At 46.2% G+C, this 26,257-nt stretch overlaps 1 protein-coding gene across 1 annotated transcript in view; it reads left to right on the forward strand.

The window, feature by feature from the left end:
* The window catches only part of COL27A1 (collagen type XXVII alpha 1 chain), a 146,261-nt gene that overhangs the window by 20,293 nt on the left and 99,711 nt on the right, over positions 1–26,257 (forward strand). Inside the window, exons 8-10 of the mRNA XM_084820772.1 lie at positions 14,083–14,286; positions 19,304–20,137; positions 22,127–22,171. Of these exons, the coding sequence (XP_084676898.1) occupies positions 14,083–14,286; positions 19,304–20,137; positions 22,127–22,171 (1,083 nt within the window). The remainder of the gene's footprint in view (positions 1–14,082; positions 14,287–19,303; positions 20,138–22,126; positions 22,172–26,257) is intronic.

Below are 26,257 nucleotides of genomic sequence, written 5' to 3' on the forward strand. Positions count from 1 at the left end.
CTGTGTTATAATTTACTACTAGCCTTGCTGGATAGCCACAATGAGAGAGAGCATTACTCTTCTTTTTCGTCCTCCTCCATCTCTTCTTCTTACGAGACCTTAGATCTGAGCTGTTCAGCTTCTAAGGATGAGTGAGATTTTTGTTGGTTTCAGTTTTTTTTAAATAGGACCTTACCAAAATTTGCCAATTTCTTCATAAACAGGATGGAAAGAATTTGAGTTGTGTGTTTTTAATGAATGTAGGAGAGAGAAAGCACACTTGACAGGTTTGTCCATCCTGGCAGAAGGCTTAGCTCTTAAAAGCATGGTTTTTAATCCATGTGTATTTCAACCATGTCTGTGGTGGTGAATTAGGGCTGCCACTAGGGATGCTGGAGAAATTCGAGGTGGATTAAAATGAGCTCAGATTTCTAAGAATCCGACCTGTGCAATCTACTGCAGAGTGCCCCCCTCAGGCCATGCAGAGTCAGTGGACTTTCGGGTGATTTTTTTACTTTCCCAAAATTTACACATATAAATCCATAGAAAAATACGCAAGTTTCTGCTGAGGAAACATTGAATGGAATGGAGGACAATACACTAAATGTTATGTATTGATGTAAATTATGTAACTACTTATATAAACTACTTATATATGTAATTATTTGTGTATTTTTCTGCATGATGAAAAAATTCGCATCCATCTGTGGGCGGACAATGGAACAAAGGGTGCCTGACGATCCGCGAAACACAGACGGAGAGGATTTTACACAGTCTGTACACCCCTAGCTGCCACCTCTTTTCCCCCCTAATAGGCTCCTTATCTTTAACAGTTACATGGCAGGCAGGCATATGATCCTCTACATACTGGGAATAGCTGTTATGAATTTGGCTGGTGCAGATGGGTGAGAATTCTGAGGAGGAACGTACCAAAAGTCACACATTTCTTCATAGATGGGTCAGAAAGAACTCGAGATTAAAAAAGAAATGAAATACGGAAATAGCAAAACTAACAGATTTATCCATCCCTATCAAGCTCTCAGGTTCAACAAAATATATCTTCAGTCATGTATAAAGCAACTAAAGGCCTATAAAGAGCCATAGTGAGGGCACAGTACTTCCTGCTCCCAACTCCTCCTCCTCCTCTTTTTCTTCTTCTTGCAAGACCTTAGATCTGAGCTGTCCAGGTACTCCATTTTAGAAATGTTTATCATTATTAACCCACAAACAAACTGAAGGCTTGTAGCAGCTTAACATGGGCAAGAGCTTCTGTTTTTGTTTTATTTTTTGCAATGCGTCTTCTTCTTGGGACACCTTCCTTTTAACTGCAACCAATATTTCATTCCTTCTAACACATTTGCTCCGGCAAAATGACTGTGCTGTAGTGAAGGCCTCTCCTAGGCAACAGCCTAGGATCTCCTACCAGTGAGATAAAATTCCTTCTTGACAACAATACCTAGCAGGAAACGGCACATTCTTTCAGCACTGGCTGTTCGATAAAGACCAGACCATCCTTTTAAGGCCGTCTAGACATACAAAATCCTTCCATAGTGGGACAAAGAGCAGCTTGGGATGTTGGGAGTTTTCAGCTGAAGATATTTGGCAGAGGAAGCGGTGCCCCTTTCTTCTGGTCTCTGTGTCTTCCTTCTGGCTGCTGATACGAGAATCATGTGCAGCTTGTACTATGGGCTGCCCAATGTTTCAAGACAGCAGAAATTCACCAAGCAAGGTTGTTTTTTTTTTTCCTGTCCTCCACCTCAGATGTGGACAGTCTTCAGGCTTCAAGGATCTACTTTGTGTGTGTGTTGTTTACTAGAACCCCAAGGTGCACTAACTGGACCCAGATACAAAACGGTGGTTCAGAGGGTGTAGTCAGTTACCTACTGCATCCCATGAGCCATAACTGGGATGACCTTCATATACAAGTCCAGATCTATGTCTGAGTTACTAGAGCTTCTAACAGCCTACTTTTCCCCATTTTTTATTGTGAGTTTTAACAACAGCAACAACAACAACAAATAACAAAACCAAAATAAAAATATAACAACATATTCTAAAATTCTCAGTTTCAAATATTACAATATTCTAGGGAGAAAAAAGAGAGAAAGACTAGGTTACATGTAAACTTCAGTAAAAGCAGACCAGATATCCAAATATAAGTCCATTTGCAAGTTCCACCTATATACCACTCTTTCAAACGTTGCTAGCATTGTTAAGTCTTCAGTCCACTGCATTATAGGCGGTGAGCTTTTATCCTTCCAGTATCGTAGTATCAGTCTTTTAGCAACCAAAAGGGCATGAAGGATCCATTTACGCTGTCCATGTGTTACATTCTAAAAAGCAGGTAAGTACTTTAAAAGAACATTTACATCAGCAGATATTAAAGAGCTTTCCAATACAAAATTTATCCGTATAATAATTTCCTCTCAAAAGGAGACAACTGTTGGTACTTTGGTAAGAAGAAAAACAATTTTGTTGGAGTCCAAAATGGTTGCTGATCTACTGCAGATTATCCAGGGATCTACTAGGAGACCCTGATCTATCTCCGGTCAACCTCTGCTCCACGTGATCCCTTCGAACTGTCCCCAAGTATGGGGTGATGTAAAGAATGATCACTGTGAACTAGAAATGCACGCATCAGTCTATTTCCAGTTTGTAAGACATACACTTCTGTTCACTCGTAAGTCCATTGTGTCCCATTTTTGCATCAGTCTGCAATATTTTTTAAAACACATCTGCATGAACATTTGCATTTAAATACATGATTTTAAATGTGTAATTTCCTCAGAATACCACCATTTGAACATACTTCCTCTCAAAATAGAAATTCACATTTTAAGACATCTTCTGATATGTTTCTGAGTTGAGACTGCATCAGAATGTTTGGGAAGAGCGAAAGCCAATCAGTAACTCAGACTCTGATACTACACTCACTCACTGGGCAGTAAGCCCCGTTGAACTCAGTGTGGGAATTACTTTGGAGTAGACATGCAGCAGGATTGCTACATTCTGATTGACACATTAGTCCAAGTGGTGCAGATCAGCTCAGTTTGCATTTGAATTCACAAAGATAGAATTTCTCGAGCGTACCTAGAGTGAACCAGGCCAGGCCAGTGAAGACATAGCACTGGGGATCTCTTAAAAGTAGGGATGTCCAGATTGTGTAAAATCCATTCCATCTGATTTTCATGGATTGTCAAGAGTCTTTCATTCCGTCATCCGCCCATCACTGGAATTAGATTTTTTTTGTTTCCGAATTTGCACAAATTTGCATTTGCACAAATTCGCATGTGCTATAATTTCCTGGATCCCTTTTTAAAAATTGGTGTTACATTGGCCATTCTCCAGTCCTTTGGTACAGAGGCTGATCTTAGGGTGATGTTACATATGTTTTTTTGTTAGAAGATCAGCAATTTCATCTCTGAGTTCTTTAGGGAGCAATCCTATGGCCACTAGACACTGACTAGAGGGCCATAGCATACGCTCATTTCCGGGAACTGACCTCAGATCAAGGTCGGTTCCCGGAAAACTGACCTTCCCCCTCATCCGTGCTGCCTCCAAGGTAGCACAGAGAAGCTCTGTTCTCCGCGCTCAGAAGAGGAGCATGGAGCGACTGAAAAGGGGTGCTCCAGGGGGCGTTCTGGGGAAGAGAGAGCAGAGCTGCGCATACGACGCATCCAATGTGTTGTACAGCAGCTTCGTCTCTCCCCCCCCCCCCGCTAGACAGCCAAAAATGGCAGTCTAGCAAAAAATAGCAAGGGAGGAGAGGCATGGAGGGAACGATGTCCCCCATGCCACTCCTGCCTTGTTTTGGATAGGCGGTTGCCTCCAGGTTCGGAGGTGGCTCTCTATCTTGATAGGATTGTGCTCTTAATAACTGTAGGATGGATACCATCTGGGCTTGGTGATTTATTAACTTTTAAGTTTGTCAACTGCATGGAGACAAGGTGGAAAGGAATTGGGGGGGGGGTTCTTAATATTCACCACAGCTGAGGTGAGCATTACTGAGCTCCTGAAACTCACTTCTGGACCGGAACTTTGGTGGCATCTCCACAACAATAAAATGTATGTGAAGCAGTACATCTAATCCTAAATATTGTTGTTGCTATCACTGGAGCAAGTTAAACTTGTCTAGCAAAGGACGTACTTCTGACCAACTTTGGGTCCTTTCATGCCACGCGACTCCACTCAGGATATCAATTACACTTTTAAAGAACTGTATTTTTAGATGCTCTTCGGAGGTTTTTACAGACTGTGAACTATAGCTGTGTCTCCCCAACTCTTGCCCCATAATATTATATTTGTATCTGACATGGCCTTGCAGCTTTTTAGCTACACATTCATTCTCGCTTTCTACCCTCAAAAAAAAAAAAATTGTGGTCTTTTAAAATTATACTGTGTTTTTATTTTAGCAGCGGTAGTAAGAGCTCTTTCCAAGTCAAAGGAAAGGATTTGGGGTTGGCTTGTAAAAATGAACATTAAGCAGTTTTTGGGTTCTCAACAAGCTGCTGGCCCATTTTTCTTTCTCTGCTCTAGCCTTGCTTGGTAAGAAAAAGGTTCCCAATTCTATTCTTTCACTGAGATGTAAAAAATAGTTTCTTGTAGTTGTTTATCTTTCTAATACAGTTGGTTTTCCATTTTTTCCTCCATGTGGCAGGACAGTTGTTTTTTTTTTTTTAATGTATTAACAGATTATTTTGCTTGGCGTCTTCTGAAAGTGTCCTGGTTTCCTCATCACACCTTAGTGCCAGGGTGGGGAACCTTTTTTCTGTCAAGGGCCACGTTCACTTCGTAAACTCTCAGGGGCGACACCTTGGCGGTTAGTGGGGCCAAAGCCAGGGGTGGACAAGGCCAAAGACAAAAGTGGGTAAGTTACCCCTTTTGTCTTTCTGCCATCTCCTTTTCTCTCTTTCTGCCACCTTTTCTCCCTCCCTCCCTCCCTCCCTCCCTCCCTGCAAGGGGTTTGCCAGGGAAGGGACAGATTCCTCTCACCAGATAGGTCCAAATGATCACATGCAGACAGATGTTGAAATTAGGCCGAGGGGCACATGAAATTAAGCCAAGGGCTGCCTGTGGTTGCCCTCCCCTCCCTCCAGGCCAAAGTAGTCATGACGGGGTTGCCCTGTTTTTACTCATGTGGTTTCCCTGTTCTTTTGCAAGTGTGGATATCCATCTTCTTGTCTGTGGAGGGGAAAGGAGTTTTGTCAGGAACTCTGGAGTATGGATGCCACTGTGTTCCCTGGCCCTGGGATCAGAAATTAACCTTGGGGGACTCTCAAAGAAGAGGCAACTTTGGGCTGTTGCCATCATGGCTTGCTTGTGGACTTCCTACAGGCATCTGGTTGGCCACTGTGGGAAACAGGGGGAGGCACTGGGTCCAATCTGGCAGTATTTTTTTCTTCACAAACTAGTGGTGTGCTGAAAATTTCTCCCACATTTCTTTTTTCAACCATTCTCATTCAATTTGATAGGAAAAGAATTCAAAGGAGGAGAAATTTCAGAGAAATTCTCATGGGTTGGGTACGTGGTTCCTGTGCTTACCTTACTTATGAGGTGGCTGAGGACTGTGCATGAGTGTCCTATCTGTCATTATACAATGATCTCTGTGGCAGCGTGTAGCCTCCTCTGCTTCCCACACTTCAGCTAAAGCCATCATGAGGAAGACATCCTGAGGCCATTCCTCCCATGGGCCTTTTTCAGTTCAGGGAGTGCAGGTGGCCTGGGAGGCTGCAGAGCAATGGAAGGATGTGGAACAGAGAGAGAAAACACACGGCACCCTCGGCCACCTCGCAGTGATTAGGTAAGCTCAGAAATACCACCAAAAGAAATTCAAAATTCTGCCTCAGAAAAGTGGAGGCCGTGCAATAAATAAAAAAACTCTGAGGGGAAAAAAGAAAGAAGCTGTGCTGCAACCCCTCCGAATAGTGAGCCCTACCTGTGAGAAACTGTTGGAGAATTTCTCCTCCCCTAGGAGAAATTTGGTGAAATTGCCCCCCCCCCCTTCTCTGCCCACAAATAGGCTGGACAATTTTGAGAGGCCATTTGTGCACAGCTCTTTCATAACCCACAAAAATCTTCTCTGGCTTGGATTAAAATCTGAGCTGGAGAAGAATTCCTGCTGGTCCCCCAAACCTGGTAGCCCCTCCCCAAAATCACATTCCCCGCTTCTCTTTTCTTCCTTCTCAAGTGGCAAAACAGCGGTGCTCAATCCTTCTCTTGTCACCCCGGTGTGCCGATCAGCAGCATGCCAAGATACAAAAGCTTGGAATGAGGGTGGGGGGGTAGTTCTCCTGATGGCGGCTGTAATTGCCCTCACATCTCAAATCTGAGATTTGAGGTAATTGCCCTTGGATTGGCCCAGAGAAAAGTTTGAAGATGTTCAGAATTGGCAGGCTGGGGCTGGGTAGGGAGTTCTCAGAACGTGCAAGTTAATTTGGGGCAAGCTTGGGAGAGGTCATCCATCTCTACTCTGGAGCTTTCATCCTCGGCTGCAGCCCAGCCTACGGAACTATCTGGAAGGGCCTCACAGCCTTCTTCAGACACATCAGCCCCAGTGACTGGAAGGCAGCATGAAGCCTCTGCATTGGCCAGACATGGTATAAATGGAGTCTGAGGACGGTTGTTTCTACTGTGTCAGACTTCAGATGGTTTCCTCCGTTGGGCAGGAACCTCTTCCACCTCTGTAAAGTGTCATATCCATCACTAGCTGATAATGATAATAATGTAAGCCTAAAGTAAGATTAGTTAGATCAACATCTTCCTACCTTCCAAATCCTAGATGAACACCGCTATCCATAATTCCATTTGCTGGCATTAAAGCGTCAGCCCCCCATGGAGTGTACAGAGCAGCACATGCAAATACTTCCTTATAAATAAAAGTAAAATATTCAATCATTAGAGAATTAAGGAGTTACTGGGAGGGGGGGGAAGTATCGTACTTGGCTGCCCAGATTCGGCCGTGAAAATAGAGCATTATTTTTGTGAGGTCTCCAGCTTACCGATATTGTCCTCTGTCACTTCTTGTGCCAATACCAGGAGCAAATATAAGAATAAAACCATCAATATTGCAATGATTCCATCATAGCTAGATGTGCATGCAAAAACATGAGTGGATCATCTTTGCAAGATTAATGGAAATACCTAAAGCAATGCCAAGAAAGATGATGATGCAGGAAAATGCAGCCTCTAAAAGTGCAAAGAAACTCTATTCAGCCAAATGTGTTTTGAATAATTTTCATCAGTGCACTGATAAAACAAATCAGTGCCACATCCTGTGTGCCTTGCTGCAAAATTATTCTTCTCTTCTTCCTACACCAGCACCTTCCTTTTTCTTCCTTGAAAATGGAGCCTGGCTTTCCGTTGTTGTCTGATTAACAGCATGAAGTCTTCTGTGCGGTGTGCATTGGACCCTGAGGTTTCTAGTGCGGCGTGCCAATTATTATTATTTTGCTATCAGTATAGAAGTACGCTTTACAAAGTAAAACAGGAAGCACATTACAGTGAGACAAGGGAAAGAATAGAGGAAGGGGCAGAGCAAAGTGAGGCAGGGGGTCAACAGGCAGACAAATATGGATTGGGGAGGCCTGGGTTCAGATCCCTACTCGGCCATGGCAGCCATTGGGTCACCTTGTGCCAGTTACTATCTGTCAGCCTAACCTCTACCTTGCAAGGTTGTTGTGAAAATGGGTTGGGAGAGAGTAGGACCACAAATGCTGCCCTGAGCTCTGAGGAGGAGGAAGCGGTATAAATGCAAACAAGAAGAAAGAATAATATTAAGTAGTAATAGGAACATGAACTCCAAGTCTGGGGTTGTATCTGGTCAGCCATGATCCCAGCCCCCCCCCCCCCACACACACACAGGCTGTCATTGCACCACATCAAAGCCCACCTGCATTTCCATCTTGGCTTGCTCAATAGCATTTCCCACCATTGCACGCAGCCAAGCCGACGCACATTTCACTTCATGAATCTGAAGCACAGCCAGTTTCTCCTTTGCTGTTCTCTTTTCCAGAAATCCCCGAGTGAGGCTAACCTGATTATGTCGAGAGAACTCCTCACATCCCAAGGCCAAGAGCCTCTCTGCTGGCTGGAAGGGGCACCAGCCAGCTAAAGATGTTTGTCTTGGCAGACAGGAGAAAAGATAACAGGACCAGAGGGCTTCTTGAGAATCAATGCCTAATGGTCTTAGACAGCATAACTCATCTTGAACTTACGGACATGCAAACGAAGTCTGTCCTGTATGGCCTGTATGTCTCATCTTGGCCTGTATGTCTCTTCCGGTTGGCAGTGGCCCTCGAGTCTTTGAGCTCTTGCCAATTGTGCTATCTGAGACCATTTAAAGGATCTCTGTGGATGCTGTGCACCCTGAGATCTTCTATTGCCGAGGTGACAGCCTCCCTGTTGGACAGTTGCATAAAATACATGGTTCTCCATTGGGTCAAGGAGGCTTACAGGGCTTCTTCACATGAAGCTTTTATCCTGCTATTGAGATTGCTTGCTCATGGAAGTTTGCGGGCCCTTTAGATGAACCTCCAGAGCGTCTCCCGCACTAAAAGATCTTTATTCCATTTTTAAATACAGCGGCAATAATGAGCTATCAAATTGCCCCTTTTGTGTTCTGCTTCAGTTCCCTCCGTAAAAAAGGAAAAGCCGCAAGTAGAGGAGCGAGGTCAATGAAACATATGGAAGACTCGGATAAGGGGGGGGGGGAGGAGGAGGGGGAAAGGGGAAGGGGGAAAGGAAGCCCATATAAAGGCTTCCCATTTAATGAGCTTCCGCCGTGCATTAAAAACATGGTTGTTCAGGCAGGCATTTGGGGTGGGTTAGGGTATTTTGGAAAATGTTTTTATTGTAGGATTTTCTTGTTTTAAACTGTTTTATTGTATGCTGTACATCGCCCAGAGTGGCTGGGTGACCAGCCAGATGGGCGATTAATAAATTTAATAATAAATAAAAAAATAAAAAAGGGAGTCCATTGTGATCCAGCATTTAAAACAGAAGTAGAAAGCCCCCTTTTAAATGTGGGATCTTACGCTGCTGGTGTAGAGATGCTCACAGTCTGAGAGACTGTAATGCTCTCTCAGCCAGGAGTCCAATTGTTATTTGTATGTGGGTAGCCAGAGGTCTTTGGAAATTATGTACTTAGGGCTGAGCAAAAACGCTGCCCCTTCCAATTTTCACAGCTCCATTTACAGACTGTAGATATTGGGGCAGGGGGGAGAAGCTATTTTTGATCCAGGGGTAATTGTTAAGGGTGGCTGGTTCAAAGCTCACTGGCGTTCCTCCAGCTTCTTACTATTCTCTCTGGAGTCTGCTGTTCATCATGTCTGCGTAGCCACTGAGGTCTTTGGAACTTAGGTGCTTGGGGCTGAGTGAAAATGTCCCCCCCCCCACCAACTTTCATGGCCCTATTTGCAGGCTATGAAAGTGTGTGTGGGTTGGGATGAGGATCAGCTAGGGCTCCCTGTGCCTCGCGACGATCAACCTCCATTTTGTTCCCCCAGAATTCACCAGAATAAAGCTACGTCATGACAGCATTGTCATGTAGCATTGTTCCAAGGGGGTGTTTGGGGGGGGGAGAGGTGGCTGGAAGTAGCAAGAAGCCAGGGGAGTGGTGACAAGTTTGCCCACCCTCAAAACCTGCCCCCAGCTCTTAAAATGTGAAAGAAGGGAACAATATGTGCCCCCTTTTTTTGCATGCTAAGCCTTCTCCAAATTTGGGCTGGTTGTTTGCACTGATGAGGGTTTGGCCCAGAACTCCTTTCCTCCCTTGCCTATTCTTGAATATCTTTTAAGCTCTCTGTGCTTTTAGTTCTCTGCTAATGTATTCTTGGACTTCCTGGTGGTTGAGATGTTGGGCTCTCCAGTGATCTGAAGGAGCGGCTGAGAACAGCTCACAGAAATGTTTGTCAATGGAAGGAGGGGTGGGAGGAATAGCAAAAAAAAAAAAGACGCGAGTCGCGACATTTTCTGTTAGCTAGGTTTAAAGAAACAGACAGGCTAGCAGGACACGGAGTGGCCAAGCATTGCAGGCTTTCCTTCTTGCTGTGGTTTGGCTGTGCTCTTTGCTCCTGATGGGTGGTTTTTGAAAAGTGCGTGGGGAAGAATGAGTCAGAGGCTGTTAATTATGGCACTTGAATTTGACTCTAGGATGTGACATAGCTTTCTTCTTTTGCCACCGCCACCACCAACAACAGCAATTTGCCTGCTGCTGGGATCTTTAAATGAGGCAACAAGCCATGGATGAGACTGCCGTCTTTCAAGCTGGTGTAACAGTCAGTCAGGCTATTTGCAATGGTATTAGGCAGCTGAGTGCCAACACCTGGCATTTTGGGGCAAATGCCAGGGCCCTTGGTGGCTGATGTCAGATGCTGATGTCCCTTTTTATCAAAAGAATAATACTTTTAGGGCAGGGGGTTCAGCCTGGTGCTCTGAAGAGAAGTGATGGGCAAGGCTGTTATCTGCCGCCATCTTCATTTCCCTGGAGAGCATGCTGGGAGGGCATCTTCCACCCAACCCCCCTCAGATCTGATGTTAGGCAGCAAATGCTTTGCGGTGTTGTCCCTGTTTAGCCTCTGTTTTCCCATCCCTGTTTCAAGGAAACAATTGTCCCTTTATTTTGCCTTTTGGAGAATCATAGACTAGTAGGGCTGGAAGGGGCCTACAAGGCCATCGAGTCCAATCCCCTGCTCAGTGCAGGAATCCAGGTCAAAGCATCCTTGACAGGTGGCTGTCCAGCCTCGTCTTGAATGCCTCACGTGGGAGAGCCCACCACCTCCCTAGGGAATGGGTTCCATTGTCGTATTGCTCTAACAGTCCGGAAGATGATGTTCAGCCAGAATCTGGCTTGAGAACACCTTGCTAAAAGGATTATTGGGTGTGAATTTCTGGAGTTGTCGTTCTTCTGGTTTCAGCTCCCCTCCCCAGGGAAGTTAAATCTCTCTCTGAGGGTGTTTCTACATTAAGCAAAAACCCTGCAGAAAAAAATCCTTTTCTGGGGCATTCTGCTTTGGGGTTCTTTGCAGGATTAGGATGGGATGGGCACCTTTACAAGCAGACACATGGTTTGAATCGAGGGAGTGCCTCTCTCCCTGGCATGTGTGCAAAGGAGCAGGGCAGGGGGAGAGTTTTGTTTTCGATGCTGAACTTGTGCTGTATTTCCTCGCAGCCCCCAGGAAAGCTACGGCTTGCTTCTGAGTAGACATGAGATCATGCTGTAAGTCTGCAACGCTCAGCACACTTACTTGGGAGTAAGCCCCATTGAGCTCAATGAGACTCACTTCTGAATAGACATAAGATCACGCTGTAAGTCTGCAACTCCTCGGCATGTTTACGCGGGAGTAAGCCCCATTGGACTTAATGGGGTGCTCTGAATCAACAGAGGACGTTGATTCTGAGATTGATGGGGTGGGGGATCAGATCTGTCTCCCTTCATTGCACGAAGGCATTTTACCCTCTTCTCCCTCCGATCGGCGTACGATCGAGAAATGCACTCAGGTATTTACATGGCAGACATGTGGTTTGAACCGAGGAAACTCCTTCCCCAGCAAGTTCATAGCACTATGTCGGCGTTACACGCTGCTGATATGGCACCATTAACTTTTATTACCAGCTCACCTCCAATCTTTTTGAAAGTGCGATAAAGGGAGGAAGTGTGCAGGAGAGGTCCTGGACGTTGACAGCATCATGGAAAGACCCCACAAACTTCCATGAGTGACCAATCACAAGTGTGTAATAAATCGCTCGTGTAAAGACAGCCTGAATGGGTGGGTGAGTGCATCTTGTCTCTGGTGCACATGTAGCTAAATGTCTCTGCGCAGTGGTTCCATCATGGCAGAATGCTGGGGCAGACGTCCACCCCCCCCCCCCGAGAATTAATAGAAGGGACCCCAAATGGAGTGGCAGGGCCGGCTCACCACATTTTGAATTAAGAGAAAGAATATGCATTCTCGCCTAATGGTGTAAGACCATTAAGTCCAGAAGAGTCTAAAATTACCTAACTGCACCACCGCCTGAACATGAACATTGGACCACTCTCCTGCAAACCTCTTAAAGGTTCCAGTGCCTTGACCTCCTTTGCTATACCTCTGACCACCAACACTTGGGGGCTGAAGTGTTGTTTCCTTTTGCTTGCCAGCTTTTTTAATATGGAACCGTACGGAAAACCAGCCAGCCTCAGAACTTCCCTTGTGGCTATTTATATGCCTCTGGGTGTTGCCTTGGCAAGCGGTTCTTTGCCTGTGGCGTAGCAGAGAAAGCTCCTCTTTAATTACCTCACAAGGAGCTCGAGAGAGAGAGAACACAAAAAGCTTCCTCCAGAAGGAAAGCAGCCGGTGTGTGCTGGGTTGAGAGCTTTGGGGGGAGGACAGAGCACCCTTTGAGGTAGGCCTCCACTGTGAAGCAACATGGAGTGAGGGATCCTGGACCAATTCATACCTGGGGAGTAGGCCTTAGGCAAACTGTTCTTTCTCACTTTCAGCAAATGTGTATATGCACACAAACATACATGTCCCTCTCTCTGATATACAGATAATAATACTGAGCAGCCTTACTGGACCGAGGTGAGGAACATTGAGACCAGCTCTGTGAAATATGTATTACTAAATAACTATGTTGGTATTGCTATTCTGCTGCTACTATTTGCTAGTAGTAGTGCTACTAAATAGCAGTAGTAGAATTAATATCTGTGTGCAGGGGTGCCTGAGCTTGCCTGTGTGCATATTAGTAAATAACTATGTTACTGCTATACTACTACTAATAAATACTACTAGTGGTACTACTAAATAGTAGTTGAAGAATTAATATATGTGTGCAGGGGTGCCTGAGCTTCCCTGTGTACATACTACTAAGTAACTATGTTCTTGCTGTTCTACTACTACTACTACTAATATTCTACTACTATTCTTCTGCTACGACTATACTACTACTAGTAGTCCTACTCAATAGTAGTAGTAGAATTAATATATGTGTGCAGAGGTGCCTGAGCTTGCCTGTGTATGTTTTCCTAGATAACTATGTTGTTGCTGTTCTACTACAACTACTATTTACTACTACAAGAAGTGCTAAATAGTAGTAGTAGAATTGATATATGTGTGCAGGGGTGCCTGAGCTTGCCTGTGTTTGCCCCCAAATGGGCTCCATTCTACGTGCACACTCCAGGGGGTGTTCAAACCATGGGTTTAACAGGGCTCTGGTTGTATCAAGCTAGGAGCAGGACCCCACACAGCCCACACTTTCTCACAAGTAATTGAATGGGAGGAGCTTGCTTTTATGAACTCTTTGAGCACCCCACCTCCCTTCGATCACTCGTAGCATCCCTATATGTGTGTGCAAAACATATGCTATGCTATGGACTGATTCACACATTTCAGTAAATGGTAGGACAGAGACCTTCTGAGATGTTACCACTCCCAGTTGCATGGGGGAGAAATCCCTGTGTTGGGGGGGGGGGAGGAGAGAGAGAAGGCCTAATTTCACATGGAGAAGTAGCACTTTATGGAGAAGACGGGCCTGGATCCCTTCAACTTGACACGGGGAAACATTCAGTCACATGAACTCTCACCTCCAGTGTCTGAAGTAGTATGGTCCCAGAAGTCTCTACCACTTTTTTTTTTTTTAATGGGAACCTGAGCTCTCATATTTGTTTGAAAAAAAAAAAAAGAAGGAAGGGAAGGAAGGAAGGAAGGAAGGAAGGAAGAAGGCAGAAATGGTGTGGAGCAGCCTTTTGCAGCTGAGATGAGCGCTGGTAAATGTGGGCTCCCAATCAAGCACTGAGAACTTCTCCCTTCTTTATTGTCATTTCATTTGTACAGAATGACTCCTTGTTCTATTCCAGCAGGAACCTGTCCGGCAGAGGAATGACGAGTGCCATTATTCAGTTAAAATGAAGTATTCCCACCCCTCACATCCTGCCTTCTGGAACCTCCTAACATAGTCACAAAATTGCCAGGAAGGGCAAAGAGCAGCCAGGAGATTCTGGTGCCAGTAAAGTGGATAGAACCTCCTTGCCCCTTTCCCTTGGAACGTTGCTACAAATCAGCAGCTGTGGCATCTTGGGATCTAGGCCATACTTGTGGTTTTACTCTCCTCCTGATGGGATGACAGAGACTCTTGAGGAGAACTGTCTTAGCAGTGGCCAAGTGGGCAGGACCGTACGTCTCCCCGCAAACTTTGACTCTGAATGCCCAGTCAAAGCCTGACTGTTGCTCAGAACACTCTGCCCCTGGTCAGAGCAGGATGGAGATCCTCTCCTTGGGCTTTCTCTTGATGGGTTTGTGGGGCACTGGAGCAGCTACCAGCATTTCCAAGGTAGGGTGAACATCTTAGCATCTCTTTGTATTGCATTTTATTGTTGTTCTTTACCACGGGGGTCAGGAATCTGCTTCCCTCCAGATATTGTTGAGCTGCAGATCCCATCAGCTCTAACCGGTGCAGCCAAGAGTAAAGGGTGATGGGAGCTGCAGTCCAGCAACATCTGGAGGGCCACAAGTTGCCCACCCCTGCTTTACTGTATCTGTAACTGACTTTTTCTCTAAACCAGGGCTGGCACAAATCAACAATGTACGCTCATGGCTATAAGAACATCACAACAAATTAATGCTACTGATAAGATAAGTAGGTCCTTCTGAGCATTCGTTTGGGCCTTATCGTGCAGTTTTTAGTTGTGCGTAAGTGTTCATATTCCTTCAAGATTATCATCTCATTGTAAGCTGACATGCTCTGAATTTGATACAATTAAATTGGCTTGAGTGATATGAATTCCTAAAGCTCTGTAAGCCAGTTTCTAATGTTAGAAACAGATTTTTGGATATTCGAGTTCAGTGCGATCCAAATCCCAGTAGCAATTAAAAGATCTGCAGACGAAGCCTGTGTATGTTTACTCAGAAGTAAACCCTGCCTGTTTTTAGTAGCTCTTAATTGTGCTAAGATGGCCATGTGTCCTACTCTACAAAGGAAAGGCTGTCAGAAGATGACCTTCTATTTGAAGGCATCCTCTTTTTGCCTGATCCAAGTCCTGTTTAAAGACAATGAACCTAAGAAGGGAGAACAGCAGGGGCCTTGGAGTCTCCCTTCTACAGTTAACACCTAGACAGCAGGCTCACAGCTCACCTGGTCATGGTCATCCCCACTATGGGGTGAGATTTTATTTTATTTATTTATTACATTTATATCCCACCTTTCTTCCATCATGGAACTCAAGGAGGCTACATGTGGTTTCCAGGCGGTCTCCCCTCCAAGCACTGACCTGACCCAGACCTGCTTAGCTTCAGCAAGGTGGCTGCCTCATGGGCCTTCAGACAAGGCCTTGGGACCATGTGTTGTGCTGAGATGTATCATGTTTCTATTTAAATTACAGTAATTATCTTTAAATGTGCATCTCTACCTATCCATTACCGTGTGTAATTTTTATGAAAATCGGAGCCCTCTTTTGCCCTCTTTTAAAAATTATGCCTTTTCTTTGGTGATGCATGAGTGGCCACCCTAAAGTGTGCAGGGTTCCCACCCTTGTCTGCAGTCCTGAACCCTAGAGGCACATTGAGTGGAGTGGTCCCCATAGGAGGTTTGTTAAAACCCTCTGCTTGGTGTACAGCCATGCCGTGATACAACGGGGCCATTCAGTCAAGCAGTAGCAGCCTCCTCAACTCGTGTAGCTACAGCCGGCCACCCATTCTTCACCAGGGCCCATGTGCGGACCTGTTTCTGCTCTTCCCAAGAATATCCTGTGGACTGGAGGGGAAAGGTGGGGTGAGAAGGGAGAATGACGAGGAGGCTGTTTCGTGCTTTTGAGGGGAGCATGATAATGCCTTTGCCTCTTGGGGACTGCCCGGCTTTATTGGGATGCTTCTGGCATGGTGGCAACCATTTAATGGGGAAGAAGAAGGTTACTGATGACCTTCCATAGGAGGCTTCCTGCACAGTGCTAAGGCTGCTGGCTGAGCTGGGCTGGGGGAGGCAGGCCAGGCTGGATGCGCCTGATTTCGGAACCAGGAACCTGCTGCTCATATCTAGTTGCTAACAGTAGAGTTGTTAAGTTGTAAAAGAAGAATAAAGCTTTGAAAAGAATCCCTTTGTGTCTGGACTTGGCTACTGGATTAGACTGAGAGAGGCTTCCAAGGAGCCCTTGACAGTATCCCTGAGAGGAGCAGTTTCATTTCCCCAGTTCAGTTTCATTTCTTCGGCTTTGAAGCAGTACTACTGGTTTTGAGGAAGAAGGGTACATAAAGAGAGCGAGAGAGCCAGAGTAAGAGAGAGAAAGACCAGGCTGCAGCCAGAGCCTGAAACGAGAGCAGAGTCTGAAGAGGGAGCGGGAAGAAGCAGCCAAGAAAAGTCTAAGTACAGCTAGGGTAAAGGAACTTGCATTTCGCAACTTTTATTTTCTTTTAATGCCTTTTGTATCGCTCAGCTCTATTGTGTAAGCACCTTTCGTTGTAATCCGTTTGCTTTAAATCTACTCGTAAACTGTTGTGGTTAAACCCTGTGTCTCAAGTGTCAGTCACCCCACATCTACAGCCTGAACCCCACGTTGCGGGAAAGGGAAAAGAAGGAAGGAAGGGCTCTTAAGGAGGCAAGAGATCCTTAAGGAGTTGCTCAAGGGGTCCAGGTCATAAGGGGAGCCTTGACACAAGCAATAAGAGGAGATGGCACAGTGACCTCCGCAAGAGGAGGAGCAGCAGGGCCAAGTCCTCCAGGTATTAGCAGTGGACCTACAAGTGCAATATGGGTCTTAGCAAACAACCAACAGTGCTGATTGGTCACGCCAGCCCTGGGCACACAAATGGGCAGCAGTTGCAGTGGTGAGGGGGAACAGAGGGAATACTTCCCAAAACCGACACGGTTGTCAGGACTGGTGGATCTTTTGCTGGGGTGGGGGATCAGATTTCTTTAAACGGCTGCTAAATATGTGAACCAACAGCTGAGCGCCCCTCCAGGCACCTCGTTTGCCATGTTTTGTTGTTAATGGTAGGTTATTTTTCCCTTATGCAAATAAAGTAGGGGACATCTCCAAGACAGGAGTAGGATTGCAAAATAGCGAGGGGTTGATATACTTGCTCTCTTCCCCCCCTTCCCCGCTTCTTTCTCCTTCCTTTGCTAGCCATTCTTTTTAGTAAAAGGTACTCAAAGGGTTCTTTTTGTAAAAGTTGTGGACTAACAGAGGGAAAGGGTGTGATGGGTCATCTTGAGGGTAGCCCCGATATCGTTAGTGTACTTGCTTGTTTATTTGTTTACAATATTCGTATACTGCTCCACATCTAAACAGATTCTGGAGTGGTCAACAAGAGATAAAATGAACAAAAGGCCAAAAGAATAAACATGATTGAGATTAGTCTTTAAAAAAAAAATAGAGTGCCATTAAAATTGAGGCTGGTCAACCAAGGAAGGCTTCCTTGAAAAGAGCTTTTTTCAAGAGGTGCCGAAAACAACCCATTGTTTGTGCCTGCCTGACCTCCAGAGGCAGGGAGTTCCATAGGATGGGAGCCACCACACTGAAGGTTCTTCACCAGCTGGACTCCAGTTGGGCCATAGGTCCACGTGGAACCACCAGGTTTCCAAAACCCAACAAGTTCACTTTTTTAAAGTGAAGGTGAGACCAAAGTCAGGCAGACGAAAACTGGTGTCTAGTGCAACAAGGGATGGGCCAAATGTGTCGGTATGTGCAAAATCAGATGTAACATTCAAGGAAGGGAGATCCTGATAGCATAGAATTATAGAGTTGGAAGGGACCATGGAGGTCATGTAGTCCAAGCCCCTGCTCAGTGCCAGATGTACAATGCAGGAGGCAACTATAGCATTCTTGACAGTTTTCCATCCAGCCTCTGCTGAAATACCTCCAGCAAAGGAGAGCCCACCACCTCCTGAGGCAGACTGTTCCACTTTTGAACAGCTCTTACATTTAGGATGTTTCTCCTAAACTTTAGCCAGAATCTGCTTCCCTGCAAGATCACTCATTGATTCTAATCCTGCCCTCTGGAGGAGCTGAAAACAAGTCTGCTCCATCTTCTGCGAGACAGCCTTTCAGATATTTGAAGGCTGCTGTCAGATCTCCCCATCATTGTCTTCTTTCCGAGTTAAACATACCAAGCTCTTCCCACCATTCTTCATAGGACTTGGTTTCCAGCACCCTTTACCATCCTCCTAGTCACCCTTCTCTGAACATGTTCTGCTTTGCCAATGTCCTTCTTAAAACAGGGTGCCCAGAACTAGACACAGACCTCCAGTGTATGCTCCTTTTTATGAACACAGATCTCAAGACCCTCTTTATGCTGCTGGGGGGTGGGTTGTCACCTTCTCCAAAACAGCTCTCACATCCTGGGCATTCACTTCAACCATGAACTCCTACTGAGAGAGAATTCTGAGCCACGAAGGGAGACCAACCAGTCCCTTAATCTTCTCGTCTTCGGGCTAAACATATCCAGGTCTCTCAACTGTTCTTCACAGGACTTGGTTTCTAGAAGAACATGTCAAACTGCATTCCACTGAGTCAGACCAGTGTTGTTTACTCTGACATGTTCAGGGTAATAGGATTGCACTATGGCTAGAGATGCCAGGGGTTGAACCTGGAACCTTCTGCATACAAAGCATGTACTCTACCACTGAGCTATTTTCTTTCACCGAAAAATAAAGTAAGATTCCTATTCTCATGTTTCTGAGGGCATATCTACATGAGGCTTTTTTTGTGTGCTCATGATTGGTTGCTCATGGAAGTTTGTGGGTCCTTTACATGACACTGGCAACCTCCAGGGCATCTCCTGTGCATTATAACCTTTATCCCAGTTTTTTTTTTTTTTTTAAGATGGGGGAAAGTCAGGCATTTTTTCCAGAAGTGCAAAGAAGCGCTGTAATGGCTGCGTGTACTTCCGCAATTCTTCTATCCCACAGTGCCACCTAGTGGCTATATAATGAAACATACAGAACTTGCAAAGAAAGGAAATCTCTCCCCAAAAGCATGAGTAAGCACGTGTAAAGCAGCCACTCTTAATCCCACAAAGAATCCAGATGTGAAAGCCCCAGTAAAGGTGCAGGATAAAACCATAGTATAGAGAAGCCCCGAGTAAAGGGCTGAATAACAAGTGGTCCATCTAGCTCAGTCTTGACTACACTGACTGGCAGTGGCTTCTCAGGGTTTCAGACAAGACCCTTTCCCAACCTTAAGTGGAGATGCCAGGAACTGAACTTGTAGACTTTCTGCATGAAAAGCACTGGCTCTTCCACTGCGTTACTAGGGCCAAGTGACACCTAAAGCACATTTTAGCTTTTCTATTGCAGACATGTATAATCCCTGATATTCAATTTCCTGTCTGTCTGTCTGTCTGTCTTTCTTTCCTAGGGCACAGAGTTTTCTGTTTCAGATGTGGTTTTGAAGTCTCCCATGGAGTGGGAGGATGCTCAGAAGAACCTCACTATTCTCTCCAGTAGAAGCCTTACAGTTTCAAACGTGGCTTCTAAAAGACCGAAGGAGGAGGAGGAAAAAGAGGAGGCAGTGTTCACACTCAAGGAGGAATACCTCAAACCCCTGAATTCCACCTATAATAAAATGACCAGACCTGGAAGTATTGGCTCAGAGAGGACCGAAAACACTGACGAGTCCCATACTGCTGCCAACCCATGGCGCTCTCTGGAGCTCAAAGACCTTCGCATGGCTAAGAACAAGGTTATCCATTCAGGAACTCCTCCCAAAGTAAGTCATCTGGGTGACAAGAAAGCAGACATCTCAAGACCCCTGGATGAGAACTTCACCAAGGACAAGCTCAAGGGGGATGTGGTGTCTTGGAGGCAGCCCCGTGACCCCATCATAGACCTTGACAGCCCTTCTGCCTTCTTCCATATCTCTGTGGAGGGGAGTGAATTGCCAGGGAATAGACCCAGAATTTCTCTCCCTAATTCCCATGCAGAGGGTGCTGCCTCTGCTGGTAGAGGGCTTGCAAGAAACCGCACTGCAGCATCAGCAGGCCGTGACAGTGCCATGAAACCATCACAAACGGTCCTGAAGACTTACTCTGTAAGTTCCAGTGGAGATGCCCACAGACATAGGACTTGGACTCAACCGAAAGGGATCTCCATGCAGAACTATGAACCGATCAGCTTCTCGCAGTCGATGGATGTGCAAAGGATCCACCTTAAACCAGGACCTCGTGGGCCACCCGGGCTGCCAGGTTTGCCTGTAAGTGGAAATGGGACCGTCTCTAGACATGGGCTGGTGCCTGCAGCTTTGTTCAGTGTAGGGACTCTCCAGTGCACCACAATGCTGGTAGTTCCTCTTCCTTCTAAGCTGAGTCAAGCTGAGCTCTGGAACCAGTGTTTCAGTGCCAAGCAAGTTCTGCCTTGAGTTATGTGAACTAGTGATCAGAACAAGAGTACCTCTGAGCATGTACAGTATGATGTTCTTTATCTTTCTTCCACCCCCTTCGCCACTGAGCAACCAAAGGCCATCTCTTACACATTATAGCAGGTTTTTCCTGTTGGTCACCGGAATTACATTTCTAGTCAGTGCGGGCAACTATATATGCGTACCCCTACTGGGAACATTTTTTTTTTCTTTTTGTTTCATCAGCACCCAGGCTACACCAATCTCATAGACCTATAGTTTCAGATGTAAACAGTAGTGCTTATAATTTTTACAGGCTTTATCTCAGTAATTCGTATGATGACCCTGTGATGTAGGCCAGTATGATTAGCCTTAGCATAAATATGGTGGACGGAGGCAAAGAGAGGGTGGTTGCGTTCACACAAGACAATAACCAGAATTCTGGAGAATCCTGGCTTTATAATTCGCAAGCAAAAGTACCAGTACGGTCTGCCCAATCGCTCCCACTTGACTCCTCCTGCCAGCATGAGCAGCTTCAGTAAACAGGAACTCAGCAACATGAAAATGTTTTGTATCACACATCTGAACCCAAGTCCTGACTTGATGCTCCCAGACAAGCCAGGGATCATTAGCCAACTTGATTGGCTTGTTAGGAGAGCAACAAATCAGGAATCCCAAGTCAGACCTCATACTAAGCTTTTTCCTCTTGATGCATTCCTGAATCTGCTCCTGCTGGCAGGAAGAGCTACTTTAGTGTTTTAATTTTTATTTTATTTGCTGCATATCTATACCACCCAACAGGCAAAGCTCTCTGGGTCAGGACAGGGGTCACCTTACTGGGCCCCTGCTGAGACCCACACTCCTACAGGGGGCCCTATGCCAACCCTCATAGCCTCCTGGCCCTGCTGCTGTTCCTTGCTTTCACTACCTTCACCGAGCATGTGAATGGTGGCTGGTGTGAGAGTAGCATCCTTCACTGGCCTTGCGCTTTCCCTCTGGGCTGTTGTACAAATTGAGTACAGAGGGAGAAGGCCAAGTGAATGTGCAGCAGAGATGGAAGCAGGAAGGAGATGGACGCGCTCAGATAGGGGGCCCATTCAACTTGCCCAAGGAACCCCCCCCAAAAAAAAATGTTCTGGAGCCAGCACTGCTCTGCATGGTTCACACAGGGCAGCTATCCACAGATCCCAGATGCTCCTGGCAGCCAGAAGTGGCCAAGCCTTTACAGTAGCATCTAATTTGGTCCCAAAGAGCATCTAGACGAGATCTCTGAATTGGGTCAACCAGAGTGTCAGGAGCTATGCGGGCTAGAACCGGGGACTTTTTGGTCCTGCGTGCAACTGCTCCACGTGGTGAGCTATTGGGACTGCTATCAGCTTGGGACATTGTCATGGCAGTTAAGTATTCTTAGGCTCTGGACTGACCCCATCCACACAAGCTGGTTACTGGGCCCTTGCAGACAGGAAAGGCTACAGAAGTCTTCCTGGTTAGACTGGGACCGGGCTTAGTAACATTGGACTTCCTGACTCTGGTGTTTTGGTGTGTCCCTTGGCTCTGACTTCTGGCTTTGTCCCCCAGGCTCTGACTCCCTGGCACACCCCTGCCTCCTGATTCCCAGCTCACCTATATGTGCTTATAGCTCAGCTTTGACTCACTCAAAATAAGCCACCCTGTCGTGCAGCCTCACTCAACGCTATTCATGTGAATGAAGCTCCCCTGGTGTGCTCATAGTTAAGTGATCCAGAAGAGATGTAAGGCAACAGATTGCCAGCACAGATGTTCAGTTCCTCCATTTCAGACTGCTAGTCCTGTCAGGTTAAATAACTGGTATGTTCTGTTTTGTAGGGTTGTCCAGGGAGGCGTGGACCAACGGGTCCAAAAGGAGACAAGGTGAGCTAACCATGGAGCACTTGTAATGTTCGAAGGGTGTCAATGTATAGCTTAAAACGGCTCCCCTTTATCCTCATTCACAGGAACGCACATTCTCCCCATTTGGGTAGAATAAAGGAGCTTGAGGCTGGAGACAGGCAATAATTTTTAAGTGAACTGGAAACTGCATCACTTTTTATGTGATACACATGTTTCTGTTGTCCCATTATTGCCTCTGATCAAAGAGGTCTTGCAGGTTTTTGAAACAACAAGGAAATCTTCCAGACCTGTTTAGCAGAGGTAGAAGAGAGATGATGATGGTGACGATTTATTCCATTTATATCCCGCCTATATACAAAGTGCTCAAGGCAGCATACAAAGTTAAAAACAAATTAAACAAGAAAATCAACCGTAAAAACAATACAGCATAAAGACAGTATATAACAAGCAGCAAAAAGGAAAGAGAATTCTAAAAAAGGAAGGCCTGCCGGAATAATAGAGTCTTTAATTCCCACTTTAAAACATTCAAGGAGATCAGCAGGTGCATTTCAAGCGGCAGGTCATTCCACAACTGAGGGGCGGCAAAAGAAAAGATGTGTGCAGCGGTCTCCGTTTTGAAACGGCCTTCAGCTCTCTGAAAAAACTCCTCCATCTCCATCTGAGTCTTGCAGTCTATGTCCCTGGGCAATAACTGTTTCCGCCAGCAGGCCACCTTGAAATGGCATTGGAGAACCAAGCCCTCTACCACCTCTGCTTCTTTCCTGCCCATACGTAGGGCTCACTCCAGGTCTCTCTGGCTGCTTGAGCAAGCAATCCACCTGTTGGCCCGCTAAAAGCCTGTTGCTTGTTCACCTCCTTAACCGACATTCACTGTTGGCCTCAACGGGGAGGAGAGCCTCAGGCAGGAGCAGAAGCAGTGTTCCTGCTGGGAGATGGGCCTGCTGTTTGCGGTGTCTTGCCCCCCAGCTGCCAACACCCTTCTTTCACCAAGGTCTTTCCTTTCATAGAATCATGGAATAATAGGGTTGGAAGGGGCCTACAAGGCCATCAAGTCCAACCCCCTGCTCAATGCAGGAATCCAAGTCAGAGCATCCCTGACAGATGGCTGTCCAGCCTCGTCTTGAATGCCTCCAGTGTGGGAGAGCCCACCACCTCCCCAGGTAATTGGTTCCATTGCCGTATTGCTCTAACAGGAAGTTTTTCCTGATGTTCAGCCAGAATCTGGCTTCCTGTAACTTGAGCCCATTATTCCATGTCCTGCACTCTGGGATGATGGAGAAGAGATCCTGGCCTTCCTCTCTGTGACAACCTTTCAAGTACTTGAAGAGTGCTATCCTATCCCCCCTCAGTCTTCTCTTCTCAAGGCTAAACATGCCCAGTTCTTTCAGTCTCTCTTCATAGGGCTTTGTTTCCAGTCCCCTGATCATCTTTGTTGCCCTCCTCTGAATCCTCTCCAGTTCGTCTGCATCCTTCTTAAAGTGTGGTGCCCAGAACTGGACACAGTACTCCAGATGAGGCCTAACCAGTGCTGAGTAGAGGGGAACTAGTACTTCCCGGGATTTGGAAGCTATGCTTCTATTAATGCAGCCCAAAAGAGCATTTGCCTTTTTTTGCAGCCACATCACATTGTTGGCTCATATTCAGCTTGTGATTGACAACAATTCCAAGTTGTTGGAATTGGCGTTCCAATTTCCTGGCTTTCCTTTCTTAAGCCAGGGCTGCATGATTTAATTGCCTCCAGGAGCCATTTTCTTTTGCTGAACATGGAGGAGAGAAGACCCCAGCGTAAATGCAGCTTAGAGCAGGGATGCCCAACATAGGGAACTGCTACCCTTTTTGTATGGCCCCTGCTGGGCCAGTGGCAACCTCAGGTAGCTGCCAACCTTGCCTTCCCTGCCTCTTCTCCTGGGCGCCCACCATAAACACGGAGCAGGGAAGGTGGGCCCTGTGTTATGCAGTTCTGCTCGACGCTGTTTCAAGGAGTATGGAATGGTGTGTGTGTGTGGAGGAGGTGGGTTAGCATGGGGGGGTGTCACTTCAGGGGGCCTGGGGGCAATTGATTGGGAAATCCAGCAGCACAGTGCCAACCACCACCCTCCCACAAGAAATCAGTGGTTTGCAAGCTAAATTTGTCAGTTCTAAGCCTCCGTAGTGGGTTGCTGCTGAAATTTGGCAGCAAACCACCTATTTTTCTATGGTTTTTGCTGGCGGGGTGGTGGGGGCTGCATCAGAGGCCAGGAGGGCTACATGTGACTCCCCCCCCCCACCGCCCGAAAAAGTTCTCTTTTTAAAGAAGTAGAAAAAAAGGCATCTGTAGCAGTACAGAGCACCAAAAAGGTCAGAAGTAGCTTGTTTGCAAGCTACATCTGACCTTTTCGGTGCTCCATAGTGCTACGGCTGCCATTTTTTTTTCTTTAAAAAAATAAATAAATTCATGTTTGGGACACTCAACAGATTGCGGCCTGCAAGGGGTGAGGATTGTGTAGAGAATGTTCTATATAGAGGGTGTTTTATAGGTAGAGAATGTTTTTGCTTGGAGGAGCATTCTGTCATGTGAGCCCTCCCGCCAACGCTCTGTGGCGGTGCACAGATTTACCGCCTCAGAGAGACGTAGGCCTGGGTATAACTCCCTGAGCAACATACCCTGTGGCAAATGCAGGCTCGCTTGCCACGTGGTAGGCCGAATCAATGTGGTGTTGCCCAGTCACTCTTTGGGCGTGGTAGGAAGCAAGAGTGACAGTGTGCCTTCCTTCACTGCCAGGCCAGGCTTGAGGGGGCCCTTGGCAAAGTGTCCTCTGTTGGGTCCCATCACTCTGGGGCCTTTTAATTTTTAAAAAAGGAACAGCTGCACCAACTGAATTCCCAGCATCTGTTGACACAGGTCTTCATCAAGGGAAAAACCTCTAGAGGCTTTTCTGGAGGATTCCTTCTCCCTTACTTCATCCAAAGAAGACTAAAAACTGGATGCATGTTTATTTCCCACAATGACCAGAGTGACGCTACAGTGGGGGCGTTGTGGAAAATGGCTGCCTGTTGCTGCGATGGTCCAGTAAGCTTAGATTTGGAGGCCTAAGGCAGATATCAATGCCAGTGGGCCCTGGCAGCCTCTCAAGGGTACCAGGTGTCCTCCTTGCGAACCCAGCAGGCCTTCCCTGCTGGGTGACACTGGTGGGCATCCAAATGGGGACATAACTGTGGTAAACTCTATGCAAGCAATACCGTGCTGTTAAAGCACCAAGGAGAGTTCCTTCTTGGAGGACGGGCCTGTGGGAAAAGAACCTTTGTTGTCGCTTTTAAAATGGCTGACTGCCGTTTGAGGCTCAGGGCCGTTGTTATTATTTTCATTTCTGTGCTGCCCAATAGCCGAAGTTATGTGTGTGGAGGGAGGGGTAAGGGGTCAATCCTAAAATAGAAAGATTAAGCTGTTGTGTCTGTCCTTTCTGGAAGCCAGATAACACCTCTGAATTTATATTACTACAGTAATTTTCCTATTGATTCATATATTTCTTCATTTATTTCAGCAAGATTTCAGGCCTGCTCAGCGGCCTAAAGTCTCCCTAATGATCAGTAAAAAAACAAAACAAAACAATACAATGCCAACAGAACAATAAAATATTGAAAAACAGCAGAGCAACAAAGCTGAATGAAAAGGGCCTGTGCAGGTGAAATCCAACATATATTATATAGCCCCAGACTGCACGGCTTCTTTCCTAGATAAAATCTGGGTCATCCAGACATGTACTCACAGGATTTCACTTGTATGTGAGCCCTGTGAGAACATCTCACCCCCGTGTGGATGTCAGAGATTGGGTCAGGGGGAGAACTATGGTATGCTCTTCCTCCCGGCCATGTGCACAGGTGTGACTGGGCAGTGTATCCCCTGCCCTGTCATGTATGTTACCTGGTATCAGCACCCTGAATCATGGGTTAAATGCTAAGGCACACTGCAGCTGAACTCTCATTTTAATTTCTATAGTCTGCCACTGTGAAGGTATGGGTCAGGCAGCTGCTGCCATCTGCACTACCCACAATGCCTCTGGGCTCCAGCCCTGACTTATACTACATGCAGTGAGCCCCAGAGATATTACAAATAATGAAGTTAGCGGC

The sequence above is a fragment of the Heloderma suspectum genome, chromosome 14 (assembly GCF_057233095.1).
Source record: "Heloderma suspectum isolate Gila_16-S chromosome 14, 16-S_ref, whole genome shotgun sequence".
In the NCBI taxonomy this organism is placed as follows: Eukaryota; Metazoa; Chordata; class Lepidosauria; order Squamata; family Helodermatidae; genus Heloderma; species Heloderma suspectum.